The sequence below is a fragment of the Taudactylus pleione genome, unplaced genomic scaffold (assembly GCF_031769625.1).
Source record: "Taudactylus pleione unplaced genomic scaffold, aTauple2 ptg000579l, whole genome shotgun sequence".
Lineage (NCBI taxonomy): Eukaryota > Metazoa > Chordata > Amphibia > Anura > Myobatrachidae > Taudactylus > Taudactylus pleione.
The window spans coordinates 3255494-3271746 of NW_028284981.1; the positions used below are offsets into that span (position 1 = coordinate 3255494).

The 16253-nt window shown below is 45.1% G+C and overlaps 1 protein-coding gene across 2 annotated transcripts; it reads right to left on the reverse strand.

The window, feature by feature from the left end:
- Window positions 1-59: 59 nt before the first annotated feature.
- On the reverse strand, window positions 60-8534 carry LOC148481452 (uncharacterized). Of its 2 annotated transcripts, XM_088453490.1 has the most exons (3): window positions 8441-8534; window positions 7443-7477; window positions 60-5451 (listed from the first exon to the last, which is right to left on the reverse strand). In XM_088453490.1, exon 3 carries the CDS (start codon window positions 5438-5440, stop codon window positions 3869-3871), a length of 1572 nt encoding a protein of 523 aa, XP_088309616.1. In that variant the 5' UTR covers window positions 5441-5451; window positions 7443-7477; window positions 8441-8534; the 3' UTR covers window positions 60-3868. The 2 variants fall into 2 exon arrangements, with proteins under 2 accessions (XP_088309616.1, XP_088309615.1); XM_088453489.1 differs by lacking the exon at window positions 7443-7477.
- Window positions 8535-16253: the final 7719 nt, after the last annotated feature.

Genomic DNA, 16253 nt, shown 5'->3' on the forward strand with positions numbered 1-16253 from the left:
TCCAGTATTATAGCTCTCTTTAGCTCAAAGTAAAGCAGCCAGGAAACAAAATCACTTGTAAACATGGTTTAATGACTAACATCAGTTTTGTAGGGACTTTCTTGTGAAGAAAAACAAGGAAACTCCATTTTATGAGAAAAGTTTTGTTCAAATGTTATTGCTTGGTGATTCCATATTTCTTCGGATAATTTGGCCACTTGGTGCAGCGTCCCACCAGAGGCTATGACATATAATTCTTTTTACCTCAGCCAAGGATGCTGCAGGCATTGGTTATACATCAAAATATAAAGATAAATATACATCAAAATATAAAGATAAATGAGGTTCTCTACCCAGAATAACTCATGACCATATGTTTTACTGAACATTTGTAGAAAACTATTGTGAACCTAATTACATACAGTTTATTTCCCATTTATGCTCACAGTTACAACTTATGTATTACCATGCATTTCTAACATTAATCTACTAAGCTTTCTAGACTAGATTTTCACTCCTTGCTTAGTTAAGCTGCCCACACACATAGCGATTTTCCCCCCGATCTGGCCGATTCCGACACATTGGAACGACAGATCGGGTAAAAAATGCCCAAATCGTGAGTCCCCACTCACGATCAGATGCACGCCCCCCGCAGGTCGCACATCGCATCGTCAGATCTGCCGTGCAGTACGGCAAATCTGACAATCTAGGACACAGGGTCTCATTCAGACCCGCTCGCGAGCGCTGTACGCTCGCAAGCGGGTCGATGGTGCCCAAGTGCTCATGCGCACGACGGAGGGAGCTCCGTCGTGCGCATGCGCGATACCCGGCGAGCGACGGGGAAGCCGTCGCTCGGGGTCTCGCTCCAATGGGGGCATGCTGTCGATGGTGATTGACAGCACGCCCCCTTTGGTTGGTGGGCGTGCCGGGGGCGTGGCTGCCCAGACGGAGGCGTTCCCATGGGAACGACTTCCGTCTGGGACCCGGCCCCACTGACATCACTAGTGATGTCAGTGGGAGTGATTTTGGCTCTGATAAGAGCCAAAATCACTCTAGGGCTTGCGGCAACGAGACCCTACCGCAAGGGTCTCGTTGCAAGCCCGATGGTCGCGATGGTCTTGACCATCGCGACCATCATCATGGACGCTCGCATAGGCTGTGGGTGGTAACACACAGCTATGCGAGCGTCCAAGAGGCCACTCCAATTTTAGGTAGGCCGGCCCTGATTCAGAGCGAGCGCTCTGGTCAGAGCGTCCGGCTCTGAATCAGGCCCACAATGCACTATAAAAAAGTCTGGCTGCAGGAGATCGTATGAAGATTGGACACCATATCGTGTGCTGATCGTGTGCTGAGCTGCAGGGGAGAGTTTAAGGGAAATCGGACACATCGTCGGATCGCAAGTATATCGGTATGTGTGTGGGCACCTTTAGACTTCATATCTTAATTCTCCACCAAATTGGAATCTAAGTTTATCATAAGGCTTATAAAGAGGAGCTGAACTGCACTCGGGCAGCCATTTTAGGTGTAACAAGAGTTCTGTCAGCTATATTAAATATTATGAGCAGTAGAAGACAAAAACATATAGTTATAGCAAGAAAATGGAACAAAATTATGGAGGGGGGGCACATAATTACTCAAACGCAATGTCAGTAGGTGTCTCAGTAGAAAGGACGCAACCTGACAGCCTCGCAGTTCCGAGAGCTGCGTGCTAAGACGCAACATCGGATCTTATGCGATACCATCGGCAATCTGAGTAACCCTGAGATTACTGGCCCTTGCAGCTCCTTAGCCAAGGCCAGGAAGTCACTCTGGCCTGAGCACTCCCAGAAAACTCAGGTGACGTTCCCGTTTTCAAGGAACGGAGGCCAGCACCACCACCCCCCTGCCCCCATGCGGCCGTAGCTTGTCATTCAGGCTTAGGCTCAAGGTTCAATGCATGCGTCCACCATCGCAGATGTATGAAAACCATTGGGTTTGCGTACATCTCTGAATTAGGCCCTCTGCCCATTGTAAAATCGTGTTGCACAGCACGTGGGGCAGATATAAAATGTGCAGAGATTTATATTTGGGAGGGGAGTCTCCAAACTGAAATCTAAATTGCAGTGCAAAATCCAGCTGTACAGTATTTGTAGGCTACATGCAAAAGCAGTCAGTATTTACCCTGCATGCAAAAATAAATAAATAAAATGTATTTGCACCTTTTACACTGCAACATGGTTTGTCCAGGTGCAATGTTTCTAGCTTACTTTACTTTGCTCTCAATTAAGAATCAGCCCCAATGACTCTTATGTACAGTATGTTAGCCCCACGGAATCCCATCATTATTCACCCAGAATAATCTTGCACCATTTTGAGAGGCTTGTTTTTGTCCTGCTGCTCATGTACTCATGGTCAGAACCAAAGAAGCTAAAACCAAGATATGTTTGCAATTGCACACAATGCTTTGATGGCATCTACATGGGCACAGAGGTACCCATCACATTGCCCTACAGCTGAGTGGCATTGTGAGTATAGCACCTGTTCCTTGCCTTTCCTTTCAGAGGAATCCTGGTTGTGGCTTTCCCATTGGTGCTACATCTTACAACCCCTTTATGCCCCATCAGTCGATAACAAGCAAGATTGGAGGATTGGCAAAAACCGGATAGAAAAACGTTGTCCACATCTCACCTGCTCTCTTTATTTTGTTATCCTCATTCCATAATGGTATTTCAGATGCAAAAATGTAGGTAAGATAATGCTCAAAGGCTGTGATTCAATTGTTGTAGACACCCCCTGTTGGGCGTCTATACGAATAGCATTTCAATAGTTTCTGCTTTCAGACGCCAATTAGTATTTATTGCGGCTACAAGAACCGTCCGTGTTCGGCCGCACACACCAGGCAAACCCGTCTATAGGGCCCAAACAACCATTAGGAAGCCCCAAAAAATGGACTTTGCACACATTTCTTCTCACACCTCGGGAGGCTGCTAGAAGAGATGTGTGCCCCTGTAGCTTTAGGCATCCGAACGACGAAACAATTGAATTGCTTCATTGGGCACCTATTCGTATAGACGCCCACCGGGGGGAGGGGGGGGCTTGGCATCTAAAACAATTGAATCGCCCCCAAAGGGCAGATGACCTCATTCAGAGTCGGTCGTTGCGGCCACACGGTTGTAAGGGAAAAGGGGCCGGATACGCAAATGATGCACTCGCAAGTTGCGTCCTTCAGATCGGATCGGTAGCTGGACGACCAAGGGGAGGATGCGGCCGGAAGACAAAAGAATACGCCCCCTTCTCGTATGCATTACACGTAATCTCCGGGCATATAAGGATTAATCGAGACCATCGGAGCTGGTCGTAGAGCTTAAGGTTGACCTTACCCTCTCTTAAGCACTACGATCATGTCAGTGTAAAAACCTCCCATGTCACGTGTGCCATGACGCTACTTTGCTAATTATGCACTCCCATAAAACGCCGTTCGCATAATTAGGCACGCCTGCGTTCGGATCTCCACTCCCCGTTTTCAAGCACCTTCCCCTGTTACCACCCACAAACGCCTCAATCTGTCACTCAAACCAACGACCTGGCTGTGTTCAAGGAGAGAGATATTTCTGATCGTAACAGCTAGTTTGCGCACGCGCATTGCGAACTTTACGCATGCGCAGTTTAGCGAACATCGGAGGTGTACGACCGTGCGGCCGCAACGACCGACTCTGAATGAGGTCCAGAATTCCATCAACGAAAATATTCAAACTCCCAGATTCAGAATTTTAAAAAGACAAACTGCTCCATATAAAAGCAACTTGCCCTCAATCATGGTCCAGATTCCCCTAAATGTATGCATCCCGCCTCCATGAACTGACGTTTCATCAAATGAAACTTATTAATTTCTCTCGCAAAAACTCGATAATTAGACCAGAACAACCTCTATCGAGTTACTGTCCTCTGTGTCTGCTAATATTTCAGTTTGCAGAAAGGCCTCATCTCCGTGACCCATACGATGTGACTTGAGGTAATGCCTCGTAGCGTAGGCCTTATCAAATTGGTTCGAAGTGGAAGTCTTGTCCTTAGAGTGGACCTGCTGATGGCGCAGTAAGTCGCTAGACTCTCGAAAAGCTTTGCAGCAGGTGGTGCAGTGGTAACGCCGCTCTCCTGTGTGAATCCGTTTGTGGCGGTCGAGGTGGGAGAGTTGTTGGAAAGTCTTATTACAAACGTGACAACTGAACGGGCGGTAGCCCGTATGCATCAAGTAATGACGATGCAGGCTTGAAATACGGGTGAAAGTCTTGGTGCAAAGACTGCACTTTACTCTGTCCTCGCTGTGCTTGCTTACTACAATGTCATAGTCTCTACAGCAATATTTTTTTCTTTTAGAACTTAACTTTGCAGGTGAACGTTCTGGCTTCCTCTCCTCGTCGTATTGGTCGGCTTTAAGAGGAGAGATGGGCTGAGAGAAAGGAGGAAGTGTGGGGAACTCCTCAGGACTAAATCCTTCATCGAGGTGGCGTTGCCTGTGCACTCTGGCATTATGCAAATGCTTGAAGCACTTTTCACAGACGGAGCACTGATAGGGCTTCTCGCCAGTATGGACTCGTTGATGCTTCAGCAAGTCACTGGTGTCACGAAAACCTTTTTGGCAAATCGAGCACTTGAAAGGCCTCTCCCCGGTGTGGATCAGGTAGTGTCGCTGGAGGTGGGTGGCTTGCCGGAAACGTTGATTGCAGATGGTGCAAGTGAAGGGTTTCTTGCCTGTATGAATGACAGTGTGTTTTCTCAGGTTAGAGGAGTTGTTGAAGCATTTCTTACATTGTACACATTCATAAAGTTTCTGCCCCGTTGGACCAAACTTCAGGTGTACAGAACGGTGAGCTTCAAGTTCTTTCTTGGTTACAAACCAATTACTGCAGAAGGAACACTGAAACTCCTCAGGAATCTCCTCATTTTCATTAGCAGGAGTAATGATATGACTATTTTCAGGTATTTGTTCATCCACCGACTCAGCTTTTGCGTGCTTCTCTTGATGTCTCTTCATGTAACAGATACGAGAAAAACTCTTCTGGCAGATTGGACAGCTATACGGCCTCTCTCCTGTGTGCACCCGGAAATGCACCCTCAGCTCAGTAGAGTCCCGAAAACCCTTGGAGCAAAATGCACAACGGAAGGGTCGCTCTCCTGTGTGAACCAAATGGTGGCGGTCAAGTTGCGACTTTTGCCGGAAGCTGCTGCCGCATACATCGCACACGTAAGGCCTCAGGCCCGTGTGAATGTTTTTGTGGCGCCTCAGGTTGGAGGGGTCAGAAAAGCAACGCCCGCACAATTCACATTTGTATTGCTTGCGCCCCATCACCAGAGTTGGCTGGTTATTTGTGACGCCCACTTTCTTCAAAAAGTCTCCCATGGAAAAAGGACTGCTGTCCAGTTTGGCTTGCGCTGCCTTCACACTGTCAAGCATGTCACTCAGACAGGACGAAAAGCCTTCCATCTTGTAGCCCACTATAAAATAGTATAAAAAAGTATAACTGCATATTTAAATATGACTTGACATATAACCAATATGACATAAAAAAAATAAAAATTATACAAAATCCAGCATTTGCCTAAAAAAAAAAAAAAAAAAAAAAGATAGCAGATAGGCCTCCTACAGGAACATACGTAAGCTTTATATAAAAGAGCTGCTAATAAGGTGTCTGAATTAGTACCCCATTGGGGGGGGGGTCATAATTTTATCATTGTTTCATCTCTAAATGTGTGCAATGTTTGAAGGCAAATTCTGAATTTCTGACATCGAAATTTATTGTATTTTTGCTATAGTAAATGACGTCCACAGGTAAATGAATGCCATCTTCCACAACTGATGCTTTTCATTACAAGAATAGTCTGTATTGAAAGTTTGTTTTGCAATTGTGGGACTGCAACTTCCCCCACCATCAATTAGCTTGTTGATCAAACTGCTCAAACACTCCCTCCCCCTGTACCAGCTGACCCAGCATCTCCTACAAAGGGGAAACATTTGAAAGCCTGCAAAGGCTTAGCCTGCTACCTTAACCTGCATCTGAAGCATGGAGTTAGAACCGGAGTTTGAACTGGATTTCTCCCATTAACATCTCGGATCTCATTTCCCTTCACTCTTCTGTCCACCCTCTTCGTTCAACAAATGCACGCCGCCTCTCATGCCAATTGATTACTTCCTCCAACTCCCGCCTCCAAGATTTTGCCCGTGCTGCTCCCCACCTTTGGAACTCTCTCCCTCTTCCCATCAGACTCTCCACCTCTCTACAATCCTTCAAACGGGCTCTCAAGACCCACTATTTCATCAAAGCCTTCCAGCTCTCATCTTAACTTGCTGCTACATGCTCCTTCCTCCCTGCCTACCCCATCTGTGTCACACCTGTTTGTCTGTCCCTCCCCTTTAGAATGTAAGCTCTCATGAGCAGGGCCCTCTACCCTCTTGTGCTTCTCCTTAACTCTACTTCATCTACTTCTTACTCCCCACTAGGGCACCTAACACTTGGTTGCTTTGCTCTGTTGCTTATCTGGGTGTTATGGTCGCGAATGTAGCAATGTATATTATCCATGTCCTGTATTGTATTGTACTGTAAGTCAACCTATTTGCCTATGTACTTTGTAAGGCGCTGCGGAACACTTGTGGGGCCATATAAATAAATGATAATAATAATAATTTGGACTTTGAACTACTTTCTGAACCAAAGTGGAACAATTTTTTAAACACTGCAGCTCAGGAATGCTATCACTCCGTCTTTCAATTCAACCTCACCAACCCCCCCCCCCTAGACTTAGTTTGAGGTCAGTCTCATGCTGCATCCCAATCGCACTCAACAAACTTCTGGATGCAACAAGATATCACACTGGAACGAGGGAAACGCTAGGTGCAGTCATGTTACTTGTTACAGTTTACACCATTGTTTTTAATTTCTGATTAACGTTAATGTTTTTTTGTTTTTTTTATGATATACCAGCGTGTTATACCTCCAATGAAATGCAACATCCATAGGCAGGATGTACTTCACATAGATCTACTCATACTGGGTATATCATACTGCCACACATATGTCAGTTTTCCCATATATGCCTTGGGTCCTTGTACAGCTTATCTCCCACATTGTAATCTTCGTAGTGCGCCCACCATGGCTGCCTCACCTGGTACACTCGTAGATGGGATGAAAAATACATGGACCTGACGATTATGGTGGGTCCCTACACCTAGCGCTAGGATGCTGCAACCATTCATTTTGTGTCATCTCTTCTAGGCATAACCTCTTCCACCCAGGGTACGTAGTGCGCCCAAGATGGCTGCCTCATCTAGTACCTTTTGTTGGTGGAATATATAACAAATGAAAGTTATTTCTCAAAATGTCTGCACCAACCCTGTAATACGCTTATTGTGCTCTCTAGGTTTTGGTTGTTTTTAATTATCTCCGTGTGGTTTTCTATTTTCTGCAATACCAAATCCTTGAACAATGTACCATGTTTTCTGATGTCTGTAAAGCGACTTTGAGTCCTGCAGGAGAAAAGCGCAATATAAATACAATTATTATTATTATAGTGATATAATAGTTGAAATATTCTTTTTTTTGTCACAAAGCACCAACGACCTGACGAAGAAGTGACCTTAATTGTTTCCGCGCTGCATCCATAACTGAACACATATATTAACCCCACATGTAGAGCTGTACGCATGTTTGAGGGCAGGCTGCCAGTACTAGTACATTTAGGGCCTGATTCAGCTTGGATCGCAACTGCTAATATGCAGGCAATTGGACGATTGTTGCGTTCTGCGTAATGCATCGCAGTGCACGTGCCGGCCACTGTGATCGGGACTGCAATCGCAGTGACTACGCAGACCCATCACAGAGTGATTGACAGGAAGTACTGTTTGGGGGTGGTGACATGGGGGGTGGTCGGGGGTAATGCAGGCGTGCCAGTTCGTTTGAACGCTGTTGCAGGAGCGTGCATAAAGTATCCACTGCGATGCCATACGCAGCCTGAGGACTCATAGCGTGCAGTCTTGCTAAACATTACGGATGTGTGTAAGGCAAAGTGGGCGTACTTATGCTGTGCTGCGGCGGCGTAGAGATCGCAGTGAATTAGCATACTATCGCAGTTGAACTACGTGCGTAATCGATATTGCATTCGCAGTTGCGATCGACAGTGAATCAGGCCCTTAGTTGGATACTCAGCATCATCGTAATGCATTTGCACCAGCCTATACTGATATGCTATAATGCTATGACAGATGGAAAGGCATAATGGTAGATTACAGAGAGCACTATATGAAAGTAGTATGACACTGCAGCAATATCTATCTACATATACAGATATCTTGGGCTTCTCACTGCCATACTGCAGTTGGAGGGGGTTTCCCCTGGTCACTTTGCAGCTGGGTGACAATGACCTGGAGCCTCTCTGGGTGCAGGGAGTAATGCTCTGCAGCCCACACCTCCCTCCCTGCAGAATTAGTTACCTCAGTGTGTGCAGCCAGGCTCAGAGCCTCTGCAGCATCCTCCCCTCCTCTCCTTCTCCTCCTCCAGTGCTGGGCAGCACGACCAGCCCCAGAGCTCACAGGAAGGTGCACTGTTACTATGTGTCAGGGAACAGAGCTCACAACATTGGTTCCCACCACAGGAGCAGCCAGAGGTGTAATATCAGTTATAGTTATCGGATGAGCTGGGAGACCAGAGATTACAGATATTGTCTGCTGTGACACCCAGACATGATCTTACATTTCATCTTCTGTGGGAAATGCTTATACAAAAATAAGGGAAAACACAGGGATACTGGGGTATGATATGTAGGTGTACAGATATGTATATATTATTATTATTTATTACCAGTTATTTATATAGCGCACACATATTCCACATCGGAGGTGGCAGTGGTGGCCTCAGGCTCTTCTCCCCCACGCACGGTGGCCCATGTAAGGGAGAGGGGATTATTAAAGAAAGTAGTAGTAAATGTAAATTACGGGAACTGCCTCATGGGGTCAATGGTGACTGGGTGCTGAGTGTCACGGACACAGGGTCTCATTCAGAGCCGCTCGTAAGCGGCCACTCGTTCGTTCCAAGCGATTTTCGCACATCTGCGCATGCGTATGGGTTTTAGTACGCATGCGCGAACCAGTCAGTGCAGTCAGAAATCGTGTGCTCGCAAAATAGCGAGTGCCTGGTAATTTGAGTGACAGAGTGAGGCGTTTGTGGGTGGTAACAGGGGAAGGTGCTTAAAAACGGGGAGTGGAGATCAGAACGCAGGCGTGGCAAACGGTCAAAACGGGCGTTTTATGGGTGTGCATAATTAACAAAGTAGCGTCATCGACCACGTCAGTTGGGTGTCTTTTAGCCAGAACTGCTCGCATGATTGCGGTAGGAAAATGCAACCACAAGAATAGCGAGCAGTTCATTCGCCTTTCGATGTACTCGATTAATCTAATAAATAGCGGACATGACGTATGATGCAAGCGGCCAAGGGGCGTCTTATACAAAAAAAGTCTGCATGTTTTGTTCGCTCGTTCAGACATAGAGGCGTCAACAGACCGCAAAGAGCGAACGGTCAATTTAAATAGCCAGACCCTTTTTCTGGACGAGTGAGCGCAAATAGCGTCTGGCTCTGAATGAGGTCCACAGCCATTAACTGCACTCTGGATGGTCACTCACTGACAGCCATCCATTTCATGGCTGTCAGTGAGTACCCTCTCTGGGGGCAGGTAATGCCTGTGACACTCGGCACGCAGAACCAGTAAGTTTCTTCCCTTTCTCCTGCATTAACTTTTGTTGGGTGCCAATTAACCTACCTGTATATTTTTGGAGTGTGGGAGGAAGCCTGAGCACCCAGAGGAAACCCATGCCAGGACAGGGAGAATATACAAACTCCACACCCACAACCTCAGTGCTGTGAGAGACACACACACACGTGTGTTACCCTTCTGAGCTGGTGCATAAATGAATGTTACATGATGCTATACATTGTTTGTTATGCCCTGACTTGTACCGCTATAATTACCCATACTGTATATGAGAATAGTGTACATTCTCATATACCACGCCAGGACAGGGAGAATATACAAACTCCACACAGTTAGGGCATACTTGCCGACTTTCTGGCTGCTCCTTCCGGGAGGGACCAGCCAGATCGGCAGGACGGGGGCGTGGCCTGGATAAGGGAGAGTGGCCAGGCGGGTGATGGGCATTTGTGGGCATGTTGGGGGGCGGGGCCACGCGATCGCGTCATTTTTGGCCCCACTCGTGCTACACAATGCCGATAATACTTGTGGAGCAGGGGGCGATTCACACTGAATCGTGTCACCGACCCCCTCCACTGAGGGGTTTTAACTATTCATCGCAGGGGGATCGGCAGCTGCCGGGAGGCTTGCCTGCCTTTCCGGGGGGCCGGGAGCTGCACCCAATTTTTGGGAGGCTCCCGGCAAAATCAAGCCTGAGTTAGGGCCGTAGTGGGAATCGAACCCACAACCTCAGTGCTGTGAGAGACACACACACACACGTGTGTTACCCTTCTGAGCTGGTGCATAAATGAATGTTACATGATGCTATATATTGTTTGTTATGCCCTGACTTGTACCGCTATAATTACCCATACTGTATATGAGAATAGTGTACATTTTGTTTAGATCGTAAGGATTTCATCTAGCATGCAGATAAAAACAGGGACTCGGGTTACCCAGCCAGTCTGTGCTGAAAAAGGGACATTTCCAGGCAGGGATTTTTGTACTTACCAGTTAAATCCTTTTCTTTGATTACATGGGGGACACTGGTGGTGACTTTGGGGCATAGTAGGTACCGAAGGAGTCTGGCCACTAAATAGTTAAACGTATTTACAGCACATGCTCCTCTCCCCTTATACCCCACCCCCTGCCTGTCAGTTTTACACTAAGGCCCCCATTTAACAACGAAGCATAACCCCTTTAGCGCTCGCTAAAGGGGTTATGTCCTCCATTCTGTATTCAACAAGCAGCACTAATCTAAGATTACCCCTGTTTGTCACAGCATGTGACTCAGGCCCAGAGCCCTGCAATGATGACCGTGGCGCCCTGCAGACTGAGGGCCGCACACATAACAGACTTTACTGTGTTAAACATCCGGGGAGCATTCGATAGACAAAAGGGTAACTCCTGGAATTGGAAGTGATCTGAGAGGACTGCAAACCAAAGAAAAGCCTGATGGTTTCTCCAGATTGGAACATGAAGGTAAGCTTCCTTAATATCTAAGGAGTTCCTGAAGTCTCCAGGCTCCAAAGATTGAAAAATGGATCTGAGCGATTCCAGTTTGAAACTGGTGAAAACATAGTAAGAAGTGAGAGCTGAGCCCACACCTCCCTTTAAAACTTGGGACTGTCTCTGGAAAATTAGGATCAGTTGGAAATTATGCTATTGTAAACAGCACTATTTAGCAGAGTCTTTTTAAAGATTATTATTATAATTTATTTATATGGCACCACAAGTGTTCCGCAGCGCCTTACAAAGTACATGAACAAATAAGGAACCAGTGACTTACAGTACAATACAAAGCAGGACATGACATGTATAATAAACATTGTTATATTAGCGACCTTTACACCCACATAAGCAGCCGAGTGTTAGTTTCCCTAGTGGGGGAGTAAGAGATAAATTAAATGACAGTAGGGAGAAGCACAAGAGGGTAGAGGGCCCTGCTCAAAAGAGCTTACATTCTTTAAGGGAGGGGCAGACGAACAGGAGTGACACAGATGGGGTAGGCGGGGAGGAAGGAAGATGTAGCAGCAAGTTAGGATGAGAGCTGAAAGGCTTTAATGAAGTAGTGGGTCTTAAGAGCTTGTTTGAAAGATTGTAGAGAGGTGCAGAGTCTGGTGGGGAGAGGGAGAGGGAGGGAGTTCCAAAGGTGGGGAGCAGCGCGGGCAAAATCTTGGAGGCGGGAGTGGGAGGAAGTAATCAATTGGCATGAAAGGCGGCATGTATTAAGTGAACGAAGAGGGCGGACAGAAGAGTTAAGGGAGACGAGATCAGATATGTAAATGGGAGAGGAATGGGTGAGGGCTTTGAAAGTGAGTGTGAGAACCTTGAATTGGGTTCTGAAAACTATTTTCTAAAAAATAGTTTTATTTATGAAAATATGACAATTTACTGTCAAAACGAAGAACACACTCTGTTGAACCTCTAGTTGCCAAAATTCCAGCAGCTGGGGACTTCCTGGGGGTCGTGGCTGGAGATTGTACTCAAACTTTATCTCTTCATGGATATTTTTCTTTTTGTTACAAAGCCATTGACATCATTGCTTTAAATGGCTCATTCATCTGCGAATGATTGTCACAATTCCTCATTCTGCTAACACTGGGGGGATTAGTGATATTCAACATGTTGGACAATCTTTATTCCCCAATCCTGACCCGAAAATGGTCGGAATTTCGTGTGCCTTGAAGACCATGGTTGGGAACCCCTGCCATAAATGTATAGACTCGTTATTGACATGATCTGTTAGATAGTGATAGTGGAGCTTCCCATTACAAGTCAAACACTTTCGAAAGCCTTATCCATTAATCTCTCAGAGGACACAATGCTTCAACTCCACATGATATTTCAATATAATTGGCAATGTAATTCTTCTTTTTGGGTGTCCAGATTCCTCAGTCTTTGTCTATGATTTTTTATATTAATATCCCTCCCCTCCTTAAGCAGTCGTCGTCCCTTGCTAAATCCTGGGCCTCCTACCTTCTTTTAAAATGTCATTACTTCCCAAATTTATGTATTTATTTTACATAATCCCATATCCCTCTCCTAGGACATACAAATTTAGATAAATGCCAGGCCATACTGATCAAATACATTTTGTTAGTATGCTGTAGAATGTCCCTTACTAAGTCACAGTGGTTTGGCTCTTCCCGATCTTGTTTATTGAGATTTCCGCCTCCTTGCTCAGCTTAGAGATTGGACAGGTCCCTCCGGGACTGTGTTGAGTAACTTTAGAAACAACAGCCTGTGATTCTCTCGGCAGTGGCGAGGAAGTGTATATTACAGCAATGGATACAGTCATCCCCTCCCTCTATACAAATGTTTAAGGAAAAGCTTTTTCAGATTTTCAAGATGGACTGGGTAGAGACTTCCTTACATAAGGAACAACGACTGGAATTTTTTTTCTCTATATGGGAAAGATTTATTGATACTTTAAATGTTTCAATCAAACAACAAATTCATAATTGTTTTCGCTCTACACTATGGTATGAAACTGAAGTGTTTCTATCTGATCCTCCTATCCAACTAGGCTAAACTAATGACTCCAGTAGGATATTGGGCTGCAGGCGAGTTTTCTTTATTTTTTTTCTTTTCTCTCCCCTCCCTGCATTTTTGTTTTCTTTTTCTTATTTTTTCTCTCTCTGATAAATAATGTTGTATAATTTAGTATAATTTATTTGTATGTATTTATATGATTTAATAATTTTATTTTAAGTGGGGATATAAACTGTTAAACGATGCCAGTAGCTTGACCATTTGGTAATTTCTGATTTGCTATTGCTTTTTTTTTTTTTTCTTGTATATTCATACAATTTACTGTATTCATTATTGTAAAACTTCCAATAAAAACATAAAAAAAAAAAAAAAAAAAAAAGTGCTTCCTTCCATTGGCTGATTTACTCCCGAATTGCCTACAGCCTCACCACCTTTCTATTCTCTCTTCCGCGAGAGCCACCTTGCAGGTCTTGGATAGGTTAATTTCCCAACACGGGGCGATATCTCTGGTCATTGCTAATATATCTATTTTAGTGCTTTCCAGATTGATCCCTGATCTACACTTGTTGACGTGGCGATTGTGGGGCATCGGAACTCTGTGAAGTCTCCTCACTCATACTCTTTTCTGTAAGGCCGTTATCCCCTCCCCTCTCATGATTTATTTAGATACTATCTAATCAGCCACTGGTTTTGAAGTGTCCACTCTCAAGGCCCAATTCATCCCCCTCCCCAAGATTTATATAATTGGGCCACTTCGGGTACTGGGAACGGTGATATATCCTTTTGGTATTGCTACATTTCTTAATTCATCCCCCCCGGTACAACCCCCTTCCCAGACTCGCTGGGAGCTTGATCTAGGCCAGAGGCTCCCAAAAGCAGTCCTCAAAGCTCCCCAACAGTTCAGGTTTTAGAGATATCCATGGTTAAGCACAGGTGGTTATATCAAATTGTCTTTGGTACTAATTAAATCACCTGTGCTCAACCATGGGTATCTCTAAAACCTGAACTGTTGGTGACCCTTGAGGACCGTGATTGGGAACCTCTGATCTAGGCCATACTATTAATGATACTCAATGGGAATTTATATACATTACTTCCTGTTGCATGTTCAGATGCTTAAATAATTCTAAAATGCATTTTAAAATACTATGTTACATAGGCTATGCCTCACCCCTGCATCCCATGTGGCCTGCACAATCTAAATATTGCTGGAGGAACTGTGGGGATGTGGGGCACATTTTCCAAATCTTTTGGTCCTGTCCTCTTCTCTGCAGCTTCTGGACTGAAGTTCATACTCTGATTCATAAAGTTTCACAGAAGGCTTCACCACCTACCCCTGACGTTGCTCTTCTTCATCCTCCCCAAGTTTTACCAGCGATATGTCCTTCGTCACATTCTCATTGCTGCAGAGGCAGCTATAACTGAGGGTTGGAATGATTTGCTTCCCCCACCTATACATAAAGCGTTTCTTAGGGTTTAATACCATGATGTTATGGAAACCTCCATCATACCTAATTCATTGTCAGATTTATCTACTTTTATGACATGGTTTGTTTGGCACGACTATGTCACAAATGGTGAAGGCACGTTGCTGATCCACAATCGCATCTAGCTCCCTTCCATATAGCTTAAAGTGATTTTCCTTAAACTAACAAATGTTTGTATGCACTATTTTTTTTTCCTGTGATTTTTGTGATGCTATAATGTATATTGGATCTCCCTTATGTCCCCTTCCTTGACCTACCCGTCTCCTTTACTGTAATAAATCTATTAATGTAAAAAAATAATTATTTTATTCTTAACCCCTTGCCGCAGACGTCCTTGTCATCTACATATCCCTAAAAACTGCAGACTATGAATCACCCACACCATCTGCAGTAAAGGCCATTAAAAAAAAAAAAAAAAAAAAAAGAGAGGCCTTTACCCAACTTGTCAACCTTGGGGAGTTGCAGGCAGCTCTGGGGTCAATCTCCGAGTAGTGACTTGCCAACATAAATGATTATTAACAATAATGCCAGGGAATGGGGAAGGGTTTTTCAGTCTCTATATCTTCCCCACCCTGTCACCTAGAGAGATGGGGATACCCTCATTTGAAAGAGTGCACCATTCAAAGATAACATACCTGCCAACATTGTGAGGTGGGGATCGGGACTTTATCTTGTGTACAAACAGGGGGGGGCATGACCTCGTGGTATGAGGGTGTGAACTTGTAAGGGGCGTGGCTGTGCATCATGCCTCCCATTCCACGTCACGCGCATTTTGTTTTATTTTTTTTTAGATCACGCACAGATAATTCCCTCACTCACAAGGTGGTCAGCATTTGGGGAAGGCAACGAGGGGTGGTTAGAAAAACGCTGATGTGTCTGTTTTCTGGGCGTCCATAAGGGAGTTCTTGCCGTAGGAGAGCCCACTGCATGTCTGCAGCAGCTTAGACATACTCAGAAGGCTGATGGCCACCTGCTCTGCTTTCGAGGTTTCCGGTTTTGCGCGTAAGCGGTGGATGCAAGATGCTTTCAGTGGCCGTCTAAGCCCTGTATGGCGAGTGAGACATTAGCATATTTTCGCAATCGCAATCCTTGAGAGATCGCAGCTGCGATTACATTTGCATGCAGATCTGAATCAGGCCCTAGGAAGCCTGCAGGAAACCCACATAAAGTTGCAAGATTTTATAGGGTAGCGCATGAATTAGCAAAAATGGTGGCATCTGAGGGAGGGCGGTTTAATTACTGCGCATGATCTGAGGGGAGAAGCTGGGCTGATTGGGTGCGTAAAATTAGGTTATGCTTCGTGGGACAAGATTAATGAAATTCTATCAAAGGGCTGGAGAAGAAACATTTTAGCAGCACTGTTAAAGTATATTTACATTTACTCCTTATCTAATAACTTTTACAAAATTGACAGTTGCATTTATATAGTTCTGCTGCACATTAACTTACATGTAAACGGAATAAAGACACATGGATGCTTAGTGCCGTGTAACAATCTGTTATAAACAACAGTAGGTGCAGGGCTACAGGAGTGATAGCACCAAGTGAGATAAAACAAAAAATCCTTTACGAGAGGCCAA